General features: G+C 48.2%; 8 protein-coding genes across 8 annotated transcripts; 5 read left to right on the plus strand and 3 right to left on the minus strand.

Annotated features, from left to right (window-relative positions):
- Positions 1-207: 207 nt before the first annotated feature.
- N7500_004448 (uncharacterized protein) lies at positions 208-1,372 on the plus strand (the record flags this gene model as incomplete). Its single annotated transcript, XM_056675594.1, has 2 exons — positions 208-231; positions 347-1,372. 2 exons carry the CDS (start codon positions 208-210, stop codon positions 1,370-1,372), a joined length of 1,050 nt encoding a protein of 349 aa, XP_056530594.1.
- Positions 1,373-1,952: 580 nt separating this feature from the next.
- N7500_004449 (TPR domain protein) lies at positions 1,953-3,620 on the minus strand (the record flags this gene model as incomplete). The annotated part of the gene is made up of 1 exon (XM_056675595.1): positions 1,953-3,620. One exon carries the CDS (start codon positions 3,618-3,620, stop codon positions 1,953-1,955), a length of 1,668 nt encoding a protein of 555 aa, XP_056530595.1.
- A 464-nt stretch (positions 3,621-4,084) lies between these two features.
- N7500_004450 (uncharacterized protein) lies at positions 4,085-4,673 on the plus strand (the record flags this gene model as incomplete). The annotated part of the gene is made up of 2 exons (XM_056675596.1): positions 4,085-4,374; positions 4,442-4,673. 2 exons carry the CDS (start codon positions 4,085-4,087, stop codon positions 4,671-4,673), a joined length of 522 nt encoding a protein of 173 aa, XP_056530596.1.
- A 157-nt stretch (positions 4,674-4,830) lies between these two features.
- On the minus strand, positions 4,831-5,584 carry N7500_004451 (superoxide dismutase; the record flags this gene model as incomplete). The annotated part of the gene is made up of 3 exons (XM_056675597.1): positions 4,831-4,938; positions 5,000-5,476; positions 5,537-5,584. 3 exons carry the CDS (start codon positions 5,582-5,584, stop codon positions 4,831-4,833), a joined length of 633 nt encoding a protein of 210 aa, XP_056530597.1.
- Positions 5,585-7,078: 1,494 nt separating this feature from the next.
- Positions 7,079-8,042, plus strand: N7500_004452 (oxidoreductase, short-chain dehydrogenase/reductase family; the record flags this gene model as incomplete). The annotated part of the gene is made up of 3 exons (XM_056675598.1): positions 7,079-7,194; positions 7,257-7,571; positions 7,628-8,042. The coding sequence occupies 3 exons, from the start codon at positions 7,079-7,081 to the stop codon at positions 8,040-8,042; spliced, it is 846 nt and encodes a 281-aa protein (XP_056530598.1).
- A 264-nt stretch (positions 8,043-8,306) lies between these two features.
- N7500_004453 (putative general amidase) lies at positions 8,307-10,177 on the plus strand (the record flags this gene model as incomplete). Its single annotated transcript, XM_056675599.1, has 3 exons — positions 8,307-8,615; positions 8,678-9,965; positions 10,026-10,177. The coding sequence occupies 3 exons, from the start codon at positions 8,307-8,309 to the stop codon at positions 10,175-10,177; spliced, it is 1,749 nt and encodes a 582-aa protein (XP_056530599.1).
- Positions 10,178-10,661: 484 nt separating this feature from the next.
- Positions 10,662-12,300, plus strand: N7500_004454 (uncharacterized protein; the record flags this gene model as incomplete). Its single annotated transcript, XM_056675600.1, has 5 exons — positions 10,662-10,755; positions 10,811-10,919; positions 10,978-11,093; positions 11,164-11,406; positions 11,462-12,300. 5 exons carry the CDS (start codon positions 10,662-10,664, stop codon positions 12,298-12,300), a joined length of 1,401 nt encoding a protein of 466 aa, XP_056530600.1.
- Positions 12,301-13,838: 1,538 nt separating this feature from the next.
- On the minus strand, positions 13,839-15,395 carry N7500_004455 (uncharacterized protein; the record flags this gene model as incomplete). The annotated part of the gene is made up of 1 exon (XM_056675601.1): positions 13,839-15,395. The coding sequence occupies one exon, from the start codon at positions 15,393-15,395 to the stop codon at positions 13,839-13,841; it is 1,557 nt and encodes a 518-aa protein (XP_056530601.1).
- Between the last annotated feature and the right edge of the window lie 548 nt (positions 15,396-15,943).

Below are 15,943 nucleotides of genomic sequence, written 5' to 3' on the forward strand. Positions count from 1 at the left end.
TCTACAGTCTAGTACCTGCTTTTGCCAATTACCTGTCAAAGGCTCATTTCAACCTGACATCTCTGCAACGGCAAATCATGCATGACGCACAGCCCAAGTGACAATTCGTTCCGTCTCTCCCAAAAATGAGACAGCAATACCTTTCGTCAGTGCGTATATGTATAAGTCGCTCTCATCTTGATGGAGAGTTCAGTGGTCAACACGAGAATGGCCAAAACGGGATCAGACAGGGTGAGGCACATTTGAAAGTGATAATCGTGGCATGGCAGCTAACCAGACAGTTCCACGACAACCCCTGACTTCACACTCGAGACTCCAAGCACCTATCACCGGTACTAGCATCCAGAGTTTTGACCTGCACCACTATTCTTTCGACGGACCTAGCGAAGCTCCAGGAGACTACCAATTAACCACATCATTTCGTGGCAGGCGGAGACACAGCACCCGGGATGAAACGCGTTCCTACCGACCTACGCGACGGCACAGCTCCGATAACGAATCATCTGAGCAGGTATCACCTCCGCCCCAGTCACCTCAAACGCCAACAATACGGCCGCCGCTACGACAAAGAAGCCTAAGATGGCAACTCTCGGACGCCATTGCAATAGCATCCAGACGACCTACTGATGGTAGCTCTTCGCACTCTCCACCGCTCCCCTCTTCAGACATCTCCTGGGACGAATATATTTCGGATGACACCGTCAGCAATTATCGAAACATCGGGGCTCAATATCAAGCATGGATAGCCGGCCGAAACACAACAGCATGTCCAATCCGAAGATCAAGAGTCACCTGGGAAGATCTAGTCAACCACCCACTCCAAGACCAGAGTTTCGAGGTTTATCTAAATGATTTTAGGTCAACGCCCGAGGAAGCGGGCAGCATCCAATCCACTGGGCTCTCGACAGGAGACGATTGGCGTTATGTTTTTTTGAGGCGTTATGATGGTGACCAACAGGGCTGGAGTGTTTACCAGCACCATACCGGACTCGGGGCTATCTTCGTTGACAATATTACAAGAAGGACTGGGCCTTATTGGTCTCAAGTGGCTCAAGCACAGTACCAACTTGATAATCATATCGACACGCTCCGGCACGTTTACTTTCTCAACGTTCAGAATCTCTTCACCTGGCCATACGTGGAAATACATCTATACCCTCGTCATGGCTTACACTGGTTTGATGACCCTGAACCCCAGTGCTGGACATATGGTACTAGAGAGTATCAGGAACTTCTGGGTACGAAGCTGGGAAGGGGTGTCGCCCGTCTGGTTCTGGGGGCTTGGCCAAGACGCACGCACCGCATTGACGCCATTCATACATGGACTATTATGGGAAACCTACAAATGAGGTTCGATATCGAGCCAATTTGACTCACAACTTCTGGTACATGAAGGGAAGGGCCATGCTGGTCAAAAGTACAGCTAATCACAAAGGGGGAAGAAGCGCTAGCTTCTGCTGATGGTATTGACAAATCGTCCAGTTACGGCATCTATTGGCCATGTTATGAGATGGCGTCCAATGATCATTCATGTTTATTGCAACAGTTTCAAGTCTCCATATCATATGTTGTTTTGCAGCACATGTGAAACTATCTGTTGAGAATGTTCAATCTCGTAAACAAGAAATAACCTGTGGATTTGAACACGCATACGACCTCTGTGGTACAGCCGTGTAAGTTACCAGCCCACATTCTACAATTACATCTAAGCATCACTCTTTGTTATCATTTCTACCCCGGACGAAAGACGATATGGGGTCTGATAGGAGCATTCATGGTGGCCAGAAATGTTCACCGCGTCGGATCTCACGTTCCTGGTCCATCTCCGTCATGGAAACCAGCTGCTCGTGTGTTTGATGCGAATCCCAGTATAGTATTTTGGCTACCTAGAACAAATGTCCCTTACGCAATATCCAAGAGGCTCAATAGTTAATTCAAAACATGAAAGAGAATTAATCAGTTCTCTGTCGGCAGAAGCACGATGATTTAATGGGTACATCCGCCCACGCTAAATTAATCCTCAGTTGCGGCAACATGGCACGCGCCTCGTGCTTCCGGCCCATCTTAACCAAACATTCATGATACCCATGTGAAGCCCATACATTACCCGGATGTCTCAAAGCGCGAGGCAGAGATGTATCAATTCCAAGGTCCGCAGAATACACAGCTGCAGCCTCCTCAACTCGATCTTGTTCGAGTAACAACGCCCCCAGCGCGTGTCTCGTTGGCTGCATCCAGCCCCATGGCTCATCATACGGCAACGTATCATCTCGCTTAACAGCGTCCCGGAGATACGAAAACGCAGTGTTATATTCGCCACGGCGATACGCAATCTCACCATCGAGCATTGCCTCACCGACCCGAAGAATGTCGATGCAACGGTTATTGAAGATCGTCCGGGAAGCTGGGACAAGCTTCATTGCTCGCAGAAAATGCTCTCGCTGTTCTTCTGCTTCCACGACACGGCTGGTAGCAGCAAACGCAATGCCCTTTGCATAGTGCATCATTGCAGTGGTGACGCAGTAAAGTTCTGCATCTTTTGGAAGCTCTATAGTAATGATGTCCTCCCAGCGACCGAACCGCACAAGTCCATGCATTTGCATAGCGACAAATCCCTCCAGCCAGTCTGCCATCGGCGGAGACTCGATGCGCAGAAGAGGCTCGGTAATGATCCGCGCGAGCTCAGCTCCAGACTCAAGCGCGACCTTCGATCGGCCACCCAGCAGAGCAGCATACATCCGAAAGTGATAATCGTGTGCGCGGTACAGGTTATAGAAATGGCCCATGGGCTGGTTGGCGAGGAACTTTTCGTCTGCGCGAATTGCAGAGGTATTAGCCGCTACTGCACGTTTGTACTCCCCACACAAGACATCAATGTGGGAAGGCATATGCTCCAGATGACCGGCATCTGGTACAAGGCCGCGAAGGTACTCCGCTACCGGTAGGGCAATTTCAGGTGTGGGGGACATTTCCATCAGATGGATGTAGAGGTGCAAGATGCCGGGATGGTCGAGAGCCTCGTCGCGTTTCAAAACCCGATCCAGCGCTTTTTCTGCTTCGAATGTTTTGGCTCCTGGTGTGGCCTCGCCCGTCTTGATGTCCCACAGGCCCCATGGAGTCAAATTCATTAGCGCATCGCAGTATAGCGCGGTCACGTCGAGGTCATCCGGATAATCATTGTACACTAATGTCATTGCCTCTGCGTAGTTCTTGTCCCATTCCGTGCAGTCCTCTACGGGCTGTTCTTGGGGATATCGGTGCTGCAGTGCATTGATAAGAGCATTCTCCAAAGGCGTCGCAGCGTGAGCATGTTTCTTCGCCTCCAAAATGGCGCGATGGGCGCGAGTCGTGGTAGACGAAAGATCTTCCCCATCAAATAGTTGCCATGGCTTATTATAGTTGGGCCCCAGGGCAAGGGCAATGCCCCAGTATCCCATGGCGCATGTCGGGTCGAATTTGACGACCTTTTCGAAGCAACAGGCAGATTCTTCATGGTTGAAGGCGTAGGCCCAGATCAAGCCCCGGCTAAACCAAAGCTGGGCATTTTCGCTCGTCGTGGTCACACTGCGACGATATTCACCTAGGTTATAATAGTCCTCGGCGGGAGGTGGCTGGGCCATTTTTTTGATGGTGGGTTTGTGTATGTTGTAGGGGAGAGGAAGGAGGGGTATGATGACCCAACACGGCCCAACGCCGACTCTCATGTAACCATTTTGATTGCAATGGACACTGGGTTAAGCGCTTATAGTGAAACGAAGTATTAATCAGGGGTTATTTATACATTGTGACAGACCACAAAATTCTGCCTGAGGCACTTATATATGCCTATGAAACAAGGCCACAGGGCAGTAAGGCACCAACGGGCCCCACATGAGCAGATTTGAGGAAATCCACTTTTAATGTGCTCACTCGTGCTCGATCACTCTCACCTTGAGCACCTTGGGGGTGTTGTGGATGGTATTTAGACGGTCTGCCTTGTCTTTTGTCTTTTTTCTTCTTTGTCACATACAATCAATATAGTAATCTGTATATCAGCCCTCTTTCATCTCATCTCATTTCAACACCTTCACTCTTATAGATCATCATGTGTGGAGAAACCAACCGCCCAACATTTGGAGGCACCATTGCTGTCATATTCCCCCGAGACACACGTCCAAGGTCGAGTCTCTCGGAAGCATCATTATCCTCGTCACCAGAATCGGTATCCTCATTTGCATCATCATCATCATCATCAACTGGCTCATTGTCATCATACTCTCTTTTCTTTCGCGAAACAGATGCATTAGACCGTAAGACGAAAGCAATCTTTCGGACGGAAGATGGAGAGACATACACCGCACTCAGAAGATGCCGAAATGTGGATATACGCATTGAGTGAGTTTATCCTACCTCGCGACCTCGGGAGCTATTTGAACGGACAAAGGCTTACAGTCGATGTTAGAAAATATGGCGACCTCTCCGCTACGTCCCATCCCAATTCCCCGCTTCATCAGTTCTGCCTGAATATGGAAAATGACAAGAACACCAACACGACGAATCCAAGGGAGTTTGAATTCGAGCTGCCCGAGAGGCTGGACCTGGGCGTCTCGGAGAAGGGCGTCATTGGCCGACAAGTGACAGTTAGAGAGCAAGGGGGGCCAATTATTGGAACTGGAGTGGTGGGATACAATTAATGGGACGAGCGTCTATTGAGACCTATCTACGGACATACATCATAGACATAATTGCAACCATAAATCATCTTGCATGAGTCGAAAACACTAGACTTCCTAGTAGACTACCTGATCATTGAAACTAACTGAGACTGAGAACTGTGACTCAGTCAAGCCCTCACAGCTTCAGTAGGCTTTCCACGCCAGCAGTGTAGCGCTTCTCTGCTTCCGCCCAGTGGAGGATCTTCCAAATTCCTTCGACATAGCCAGCCTTGTTGTTCAGGTACTATCCACAGATTAGCAGACGAATACAAACAGTAACGAACAAAAGATAGAGATAAACTCACTTGGAGGTAGTAGGCATGTTCCCACATATCAACACCGAAGACAGGTACATCGGGTTCATTGACAGGGTCCTGATCCTTGGTTGTAACAATCTCAAGTCGTCCCTTGACACCACCCTTGCTCACCAACCATCCCCAGCCACTCCCCTGAATACCGAGAAGCTCGTTACTAAACGCTTTGACAAAGGCTTCGTGCGAGCCCCAGCGGGAGATGATAGCTTCACGCAGAGTAGGTGCGGCGCCGATATCATTACCAGGTGTGTTGGGGGGAGTCAGGTTCTTCCAGAACAGTGAGTGGTTGATATGGCCACCGCCATGGAAACGGATCTTCTGTTGCAATGAAACCAATGTGAGGACATTGTTTGACGCAGTCGCAGATACTTGAGCGGAGAATGCCGCGTTCAAGTTGTTGATGTATGTCTGGTGGTGCCTCTGATGGTGCAGCTCCATTATCTCCTTGGAGATGACGGGCTCCAAGGCCTGCTGATTGTTAGCTTCAAAGCAAGGAATATCTAGCATCTATGACCGGATGAGACTTACATCGTAGGCGTAGGGGAGAGGAGGCAGAGTGTATGTTTGAGAAGACATAGTGAAATTGTGGATGTGGGGGTGCAGAGAAGAGTGGAAAGGAGGAGTGGAAATGTAGACAAGAAATATACCACCAAGGTCCCTCAACTCAATGCTTGTCGAAAGTGATGTGACAACACGGATCTTGCGGCCACCAAGGTAGAGATATCCACAGGTGGAGATGGATTGAGCAGATTTCGAAATTTTCTCTAATATGCTCTCCTTTCTTCGTCTTGAATGTTTCCGGTCTAATTTCCAGGCGCCATATACAATCTCTCTTTGCGCCATTCTCTAAACCAGTCTAATGTAACAACTCGACCTCTGCAACATCCACAAATGGTCCTATATTCCGGGCCCAAAGCTCAACCAGCAGTGTGCTATGGGCTCGATCTTTAAGGCCCAACCCAGCCCAGAGGTCATTAATAGGGGCCTATAAGGTGCCCATCAGCCTCCATTACTCTGCATAACTACGGCCAGGATATATATAAAGTAGCTGCTTGATAAGAAGGATTTTACACAGATCGCAGTCTATTTATACTGGGCAGGCAATACCTGTGGAGCGTGATATCGGCGATCTCAGCCACCTAATATCTCTCTATTGCCACAGCCTAGGGATCAGTGTCTAGTTCCTTCCTCGATCATCTGTGAGCGCAATACAAGCCCCCTAGGCTATAAACAGGAACCTCGGTTTCTGTTGTGGCCTAGTGGTAATCTGCTGTGTTTGCACATCGACATCATCGTACAACCTACATTTTGGGGCTGAAGTAGTAATTAGAATCCCCAGAACTACTGGCAAACTCTATATCACTTATACAGCTGCGATCAATGATACTTGTATTGCGTGATGCCTATTGTGTCCCATTAAGCCCCTATAAAGGGCCCAGGGGGGTTTTCCCCACATGCAGCCCGCCGGTGAGCCCGAACATAGGGTCTAAAGCCTAGCCCATTTGGCACTTCAGTTGGGGTGGGCTTTGGGCTTTATGGGATTTTTGGGGGTCTTTTAGGAACACAACGATCATACGTCACACAAGGAGAGACAAAGGGGGAAACTAGGTGGGATTTGCTCGTTAGATTCTTACTGTAATTTCGAATAGTTACCTGGTATGGAATGCAACTATTCTTCAAGATAATGCCCAACACTTTCTGACTGAAACCAGAACCAGACGTCCGTTGGATTGCCCTTAAAAAGCGTAACCATTCCTATTAGAAGCACACGGTATATGCATTTTTTTGACTTTATTAAACCACAAATAAGCTGCTCTCATTGGATTATTCAAGACCATTGTAACATCAACGTATCACCGATGAGCATATGAAAGCAGGACAATCTGGAAATGGAATGATATACAGATTATTAATCCCTCCAGGCTTCTAATCTTGCAATCTGGGGAGATTCCAAGCGGGGCAGAGTTTCAATAAACCTCGGCCATTTCGGCTTGTACAGATACAAATAGCTAGGGGAAACTTCTTTTCCTCGAAATCATCATTCTAATATCAGTTCCAGTTTGTTTCATCATGTCCGTCGACGAACAAGTCAAACTTTCCAATTTTACCAGCATCTTCTCTCTTGAGGGCAAGGTCGCTGTCGTAACAGGTGGGTCCCGTGGGTTAGGACTACATGCAGCCTCAGGGTATGTACCTCTCCAGCAATACAAGAATTATTACCCGATCACATCTGCTGACATCTCGGCAGTCTTCTCCAGGCCGGCTGCTCCAAAGTCTACATCACCTCCCGGAAGAAGGCAGCATGCGACGAGGCAGTTGCAGCTCTCAATGCCATCCCTAACAAACAGCCCGGCGCACAAGCCATCTCTGTCCCAGCCGACAGCTCAGACATGACAGAGATAGACCGACTTGTCGCTGAAGTAGGCAAGACCACAGACCATGTTGATATCCTCCTCGCCAATGCTGGCGCAACATGGGGTGAGAAATTCGACACCCACCCTGAGCCGATGTTTTCAAAAGTCATGGATTTGAATGTAAAGAGCGTGTTCTACACCATTCAAAAGTAGGTTACTGTTCTACGCGAAACCAGGAAGAGGCGCGATTCTAACATTGGGCTAGATTCACCCCTCTACTTACAGCAAAGGCAACCAAGACAGATCCATCTCGCGTCATCATCACTGCCTCTGTGGCAGGTCTTGTGATCGGCGCAGTTGGGGATAATGCAACCTTTTCTTACTCCGCTTCCAAGGCGGCTTCTATCCACCTTGCGAAGAATTTGGCAGTTGCCCTTGGGCCGCGGCATATCTTGACCAATGTTATTGCCCCAGGGTTCTACCCTTCGAAGATGACTGAAAAGTTCATTGAGGCGAGAGGAGGTACGAAAGATATTGAGGCGTCCTCACCTAATGGTCGGCTCGGTAATGCTGAGGATATCGCTGGCTTGGTTGTCTTTCTCGGATCTAGGGCTTCGAGTCATTTGAATGGAGTAGTCATTGCGTCGGATGGCGGAGCTATGCTCAAGGGGAGTCTGTAAATTTTGATTTGATGTTGTAGGTAACAATGGAACGACTTTCCTATTGACATAAGCAAAGCTCAAAATATTAAGCTGGTCGAGTTGGCAATACAAAAACCCCATTAGATTGGAATTAAAATCCCTACGTTGCACACCATCACTATATGTACCTCCTAATCGGGTACCCGCGGACAATACCTCAACCTCTGGGCCGAGGTTGTTCTCCACACTCCCCCCGCATTAAAACCACCTCTCCACCTCGATGTCAATTCTCATATTTTCATCATGGCCTCCCAGGAACCTCAGTATGTGGCAATCGCCCAACGCAAGCAAGCTGAGCTTGCTGCAGCTATCCCTGCCCAATGGCGGCTACCCGCACACCTCATCCCCGACGGGATGCTCTCGATCTCCGATTCGATCACGGTCGGTCCAAAAAGCTACAAACGAGTCGGGGTGATGGATATTCCACGGTCTTGTGGAATAATGACACAGAAGGAGTTGGAAATCACAGAGAAATACGACGTGCGGGGCCTTGTGGCGGAGATGACAGAAGGTCGATTGAAGGCCGAGGATGTGGTGCGAGGGTTTTGCAAGGTGCGCTTGCCGATCGGCTAATCGTGTTTGATCAAGGCACTAAAAGTTATGGCTAATTGCAGAGAGCGGCTGTCGCTCACCAACTCACCCGATGTCTGACCGAACCACTCTTCGACCGTGCCCTGCAAAGAGCCCGGGAGCTAGACGAACACTTCCAGCGCACGGGCGCCCCAATTGGCCCATTACATGGGCTCCCGGTCTCAGTGAAGGATACATTCAATGTGAAAGGTGTGGACTCAAGCATTGGATTGTCTGCCTTGGCATTCAAGCCTGCCAAAGCAAATGCCCCACTAGTAGACCTACTGCAGTCTCTGGGCGCGGTGGTGATCGCCAAGACAAACATACCACAAACACTCGGAACATTGGACAGCTGCAATCACCTTTTCGGGCGCACACTAAACCCTCTCAACCGTCAATGGACTGCCGGTGGCAGCACTGGCGGAGAGGGCGCTTTGCTCGCCATGCGCGGGTCCATGGTCGGTTTTGGCACGGATATCGGAGGTAGCATTCGTATCCCAGCTATGTGCCAGGGTATCTATGGGTTCAAGCCAAGTAATGGACGAGTGCCATATGGGGGCCAACAGAGCGGCCAGATTGAAGGCAAGGGTCGGATAGGGTTGCAAGCAGTAGCAGGTCCGTTGGCTCGCTCTGTTGCGGACATCAACGCCGTCATGGCGGAAATCGTGCCTCGTGCGGAGCTATTCGGCGCAGATTGCATTCCGGGCTCCTGGCTATCACAGTCAGTACCGGTTACTCTCGCCCCACGTAACTTCACCATCGGTGTTCTCAAGACAGATGGGCTTGTCACACCTCTGCCCCCGATTACCCGTATTTTGAACGAAGTTGCCAACAAGCTTCGCGGTACCCCCGGCGTCGAAGTCGTTGATATCCCTGTTCCATCTGTCCTACCTAGATGCCAAGCCCTCGCTGGTCGGCTGATGGGCGTTGATGATGGGTCGCACATGCTTGATCTCATCGAGAGCATGGGTGAAGAACTCACTCCGTGGCTGCAGGGCCGTCTGAAGCGTGGCAAAGCCCTGACAGTGGTTCAACTAGCAAATCTGCAGGCACAGCGTGCTGAGATTGAAGAGGAGATGATGAAGATGTGGACATTGACATCGCAGGCTTCTGTCGCTCGACGTGTTGATGCCATAATTTGCCCTGTGGCGCCACACCCGGTCCCAGAGCTCGACCGATACAACGCCGTTGGGTACACCTCGACGTTCGTGCTGCTAGACTACCCAGCTGCCTCTGTTCCTGTCCGTTCATTCACAGAATCTGACCTTGAGATTGGGCGGGAAATGGATACGCCTGTATTGGGAAGCTGGGACAAGGCGAATCGGCAGTTGTGTAAGTTTTCGATATTCACATTATCTCGGTGAGGTCTCGCTAATTGGCTTCGATTCACAGGGGATGAGAAAACGGTTGACCGTCGCGTGTACCTCGGTTCACCTCTTAGCGTTCAGGTTATCGCTCCTAAACAGCATGATTATCAGCTATTCCAGGCCATGGAGATCATTGATCGGGCTGTGCAGGGCGGCTCGATCAGTGCGAAACTGTAGTTCTGACCCCATCCATAGCGTCCAACACGGAGAAGAAAATTCCCTGAAAATATATATTAAGCACCGTGCCAAGATATAGGCCAAGGGTAATTTCTGCCCAGGTGCGCTGCTTTGATTTGCTAAGACGGGAAATCCCACTGGTTCAACCAATCAGATTAGAAATTGAAAGCCTTCAACAGTTAAATGGGGCCAAACCCACGGAACGACCGATAAGCAAGTTCGGCTAAGCCCTGACAAGCTAAAGCCAATATCGCGATGCTCTTAATTATGGCGCCATCATTTCCCTTTTGCCTTGTTCTGGATTGGCGTCAAATCGATCATGTTAACGCCAAGCCCAAAAGAGGCAAAAGAGGCAAAAAAAGAACCAAAAAAGAAGAGAAAAAAAACTTCGATCCACGTGTAATTTGTGTCTCATTTGTTTATAATGTAGGGTCCGTTCCTACCACGAGTATTTACCTTCTTCAACACCCCTTCATCTTGAAACATGTCCAACGATAAGAAGGAGCCAGGCTACGTCCTGGGCACCGAGACTGATGGAACAGACTCTTTCGATACCATCACTGCTCTGGTCGCCGCAGGTACCGAATGCCCTGCGTTATATATCACGCTGACCTGACATCACTTTTCGTCCAGACCATGAACATGATATCAAGCTTCGAACAATGTCATGGCAGAAAACGGCCTGCTTGCTTGCCGGGGAGCAGGTCTGTCTCGCCATCATGGCACAGTCCTGGTCTCTTTCGTGAGTGCCCATTTCTTTGGAATCTGGTTTTCAATGAAGCTGACAGGGTTGCTTTCAGCGTCCTCGGATGGGTTCCGGGAATCATCACTATGGTCCTTTGTGGACTCCTCTTCTGGATCACGTCTATCACGATGCACAAGTATATCATGAAACACCCGCATATTATGGATATCTGTGAGTCGGCGGCAGTCCAAGTATCCAGATTTTTGCGTAAAATGAAAACTAACATTACAATGACCCACAGGCGACTTTGGGTACCACGTATTTGGACAGAGCAAAGTTGCCTATGTATTCTCTGCATTTATGATGCTTGCGAATAATATTCTTCTCATCGGATTTCATGTCTTGACTGGCGCCAAGGTCTTGAATACACTATCAGATCACTCATTGTGCACTGCCGTCTTTTCAATCATCACGGCTGTTGTGGGAATCGTCATGTCCATGCCCCGGACGTTGCAACATATCAGCTTCATGTCAATGTTCTCATGTGAGTAGTTCATCTTCCTAAGTCACCCAGTTACTCCAAGCTGACCCTCCGAAAGCCGCCTGTATGGGTATCGCAATTCTTCTATTCCTCGTTTTTGCCGGAATCGAAGAAGCCCCTCTCTACGGATACCGGGGCAACTACCCCACAGACGGGCCTGTGAGAACCTATGCTTTCCCTCTACCAGGCACCACGTGGGTCGCCTGCATGAACGCTGTGCTGAATATCACCTACCTCTGGGTCCCCCAAATTCTGTTCCCGACTTTTATCTCGGAGATGGAACGGCCGCAGGATTTCCCTAAAGCATTGGCTGTTCTCGCCGCGATTTCCGCCATCCTATTTATCGTGCCCTCAGCCATCGGATTCCGCTACCTCGGCCAATATGCTACCGCCCCAGCCTTTGGTAGTCTCGGGGTGGTCTCGTACAAGAAAGCATCTTTCGGCTTCGTGATCGTCCCCACCTTAGTCATTGGCGTGATCTACGCCAACGTAACGGGGAAATTCATCTACACACGCATCCTCGGCAAATCCCGACATTCGCATAGCCACACCGTGATTGGATGGGGTGTATGGGGAATTATCATGGTCGGGATCTGGATACTCGGGTTTGTTTTCGCAGAGATCATTCCCAGCATGGGTGATTTCCTTTCTCTGCTCAGCGCAGCCTTTGATTCATTTTTCGGCTTTATTTACTTCGCTGTCGCGTACTGGCAACTCAACCGGGGATCGCTTTTCAACGGTTTGGGAAAGACTGCTTTGACTCTGCTCAATGTTTTTATCATGATGGTTGGGCTGTTCGTTCTGGGTCCTGGGCTGTATGCAGCGGTTGAAGCGATCATTGCTGACTACTCCGGATCTGTGACGCCTGCCTTTACTTGTGCCAATATGGCTCTATAAGGAGGAACCATTTCATAGCTGATTATCAGCGGGTGGGTGATTTGATACCTTTTTCATGTTTTATGGTAATACAAGGCCAGTATGCCACGTCAAAAAAAAAGGAGAAACAAACCGGGAAACTATCAGCGAAGTAAAAACCAGGTTTTGGTACATCATACAACATACATACGTAGACTTCATACTCGGGCGATCTTCCTTTTTATCGACAACATCGTACACCGCAAATTCGCCGTCATCTATTTCAGTCCCTTGCATATCTCCGAGCCCCTTATCGTGCTCTATACTGATCCATCATCTAGGATATCGCGCCATGACTACCCTTCATCTCGGTAGTGTATCCTTCCCGCTTGAGTTTACCAAGCAAAGTTTTCCACGAAGAGCGAATTGATTTGCTGCTAGTTCAAATCCAACGTGGCGAATTTTGGTTCTCGCATACCAATGTACAATACGCGATCCAATGCCGAATAATTTCACCACGTTCACCGGACCTCATCAGCGAGAGGTCTTTCAAAAGTGTAGTATGTAGTTGTTTGTTTATTGAACTTCGTGTTTTCGATCATGATTCTGCAGAGTCACCTTCTTCATGCATGCGAATTAAGATTTGCCTCGCCGTGTATTGTTGGCGATAATGCAAGCCGGAAAGGCCAGCCGCCGGTGCACTAGCAGACTTTTTGGCATCAGTACAGTTGCTATTACACATTGACGTACTTGATACAAATATAGCAATATGGCTCTTTCTCTCGAATATCGAATCCTTAACATATCAATCTTTTGAATCTGGAAAATACGTAGACCACCTCGAATTTCGCTTTTCTTGGATCTCTTAATTCACCTTAGTCTAGTACTCCACTTTACGACTGAGATGGTATAAGAGTGAATGACCACTTATAAAGCCTTATAATATTCTTAGGAGGCCCTCAAACAGTCTTGTCAGTGGTCCTCTTTATCGGCTTCTTGGATATTCTTCTTAAATCACGTTAAGATTAGCACAATATACGTGAGAGACTTTTGTATAACCTCTGATGATATCATGATATATAGAAGAATATTCAAAGCTAGGGGTGAGTTATCAAAATCCGGTGGTGAGCTCAATGGTCAAAACATGTTATTGGCAAAAGGTCCACTGGCGGCCAGAGACTGCCGTAGGGCGCTATTTCAGACTGCCTAGGTAGTGTCCTGATCAATAACATACTGACAATTGATAGTATACACTACACAAGAAAGGGGCAATTGACCAGCAAGTAAAATTGAAAGAACATCGGTAAGCATCTGATATCATATGAAGGGTTTATTCTAGAAGGCACAGCAAAAGTCATGCCCATAGTCGATGGTTTAGGGATATATGTAAGCTTCAAACGTCTCACAGAGGCGTAATCGTACCGAAAATCATGCAGATGCTATTATTTGTTGACAGAAACACTGATCTTCAACTCAACAAAGCACCTTTCCAAAAGAAGTACCAAGCGGATGAATCGAAGCGCTTTTTGCCTAATCGATATACTTGCCATACTGTCATGCTATTCAATCAGATTTGAGCACTAGCTCTGCAAGTTCAACATCGACAGGAAATTGAGTTTTTCGACGTCAGATGTCAGACCGGCATACATCTCTTTCTTGATCTGCAAAAGGTAGTCGGATATCTGCTCATCTGTATGGTATGTTTGATTGTAGCACGCCCTGATAGACAATTTATCACCAAAAGTCTGAATTCCGAGATAAATTCGTTCATCGGTCGGCACCGCACACATCCAGAGGTCCCGGATCTTGAAAGAGCCGTAGGTTTTGGGGAAGCGGTTCGAGAGATTTCCAATGAAGCTGGGTAGAATCCCTTTAAAATAGTCTTTAGATAATACTGCTACAGACTTCTGCAGATATGGCACCATCGTGGCAATAGCAGCAGACTTTTGACGAGCGAGAGCCTTATATTCCTGTTTAATGCCAAACGCCGTGCGTTGGAAGTCATCCGACATCGACAGTTGTACGGGCCAGAAGCCAATTCGCAGAGCAGCGGCTCTCGCATTAGCATTGGCAGGCGAGCCGGTACATTTTTCTCGGAAACTGAAAATAAGAACGGTCGAATGGACAGAACTATCAGAGCTAGGACTGATTCTCTTTCCTGCATGAAGAAGCACTGCATGCACGAAAGCAGTAATTCCTAAATTCATTTTTTTGGTTTGGTCCACAAGCTCAGATGTTTCACTTTCAGAAAAGTCCAGCGATTGTGTCTTGCCCGGTCCAGGTGGGTGTGCATTATCAATAGAAGGAATTTCAAAGGCCTCTCCATTTGCTTGTGATTGAGGCAACGATGCGGTAAGATTTGAAGACCAGTCATCTTCCAAGGCTGTTATTCCCGCAGTGTCAAATGCGCCAGAAGCAAGTTTGGGTACTTCCGCACCCCAAGGTTCCTTGACAGTTTCTCCACCTAAGTTCAAACGCTGAATCTCATTGAAGAGATCTTGTAGCAGATCCACACATGCTCTCCCATCCCCATGCATGTGATTCATGCGGAGGATCAGCTTTTGCTTGTCAGGGAAGTAGTATAGCAGAGGCGAATCGGCAGAAGGTGTGATGCCGAGGTCTTGACATCCTTGTACTTCAGCACTCGCATCCCACTCTTTAACAATGAATGTTTTTTTCATCCAAGCATCAATATCTGCTTGGCTTTTGAGAGGCATGTACCGGAATTCCTTCGGGTAGACTTCAGTGGCAAGACTAGGATGGAGATAGCGCATTCCGATCCATGCTTTTTTGATCGTCTTCAACATTGTATTTGAATCTTGCTCTGAAGTTTCCATGCCAACTTGAACCATGACGTCGAGGCTCCGATGCTCTGGTCTGGCTGGGTCGCGACAAAAGAGTGAAAACATATTTTCAAAAGGATCAAATGGCCTGACATACTGGCCGTTGCTGATTCTTTTCCATTTGGATGATTTTGAAGGTTCCAAGGAGTTTGAACTCTGGTCTTTTGTGACTGGCACCTTTCCAGCAGTCTTTGTCAATGTTGAAAATCGAGGTGGGAACGGACGTGGTATTGGTTTGATAGTAGAAAGTCTGTTGAATACATTCGAACGTGGTGCTCTCAGCAGGACAGACATGGTGTAAGATGGTTGAAAGAAGAGTCGTATCGAATAAATGGATCTATCTGTATGTCGAGGCTTTGACTTCCTTTCGTTCCAGCAAAGGGTATCAACCACGGCCTTTTGTAGAGCTTTCATAACATTCGTGGGATCAAGATTGATGCCAATCGACCATTGCGGCATCTCGGTCTACCAGCATACCAACTAGCATGAGACTTGGCAAGCCAACCCTAGTTTTGCAAGTGGCAAGGAACCAGATAGTGGCCAGAGAATAGGATCAGGTTACTCAAGGGTGCTTGATTTCTTCGTGTGTGCTATAGGTGATTAGACTTAAACCTGATTTTGTTGATATTTAAGTTCAACTCAATATAGTAGTGCCAAATAGCATCTATTTGAGCCATAGGCCTATTATTTCTAGACCTGATCAGAAGTGCAGGGAATCAGCATGCGGACTTACATGGTACTGGGCAAAGAGCCTCTCTGAATAAGGTCATTGCATTGTTGACCTGACTTCTCCACTGCCGATACGGGCTGTAATGGTGGGACTATTGTTCACACTTCGGTTG

This window comes from Penicillium coprophilum (assembly GCF_028826855.1).
Source record: "Penicillium coprophilum strain IBT 35676 chromosome Unknown utg000004l_segment0_segment0, whole genome shotgun sequence".
Lineage (NCBI taxonomy): Eukaryota > Fungi > Ascomycota > Eurotiomycetes > Eurotiales > Aspergillaceae > Penicillium > Penicillium coprophilum.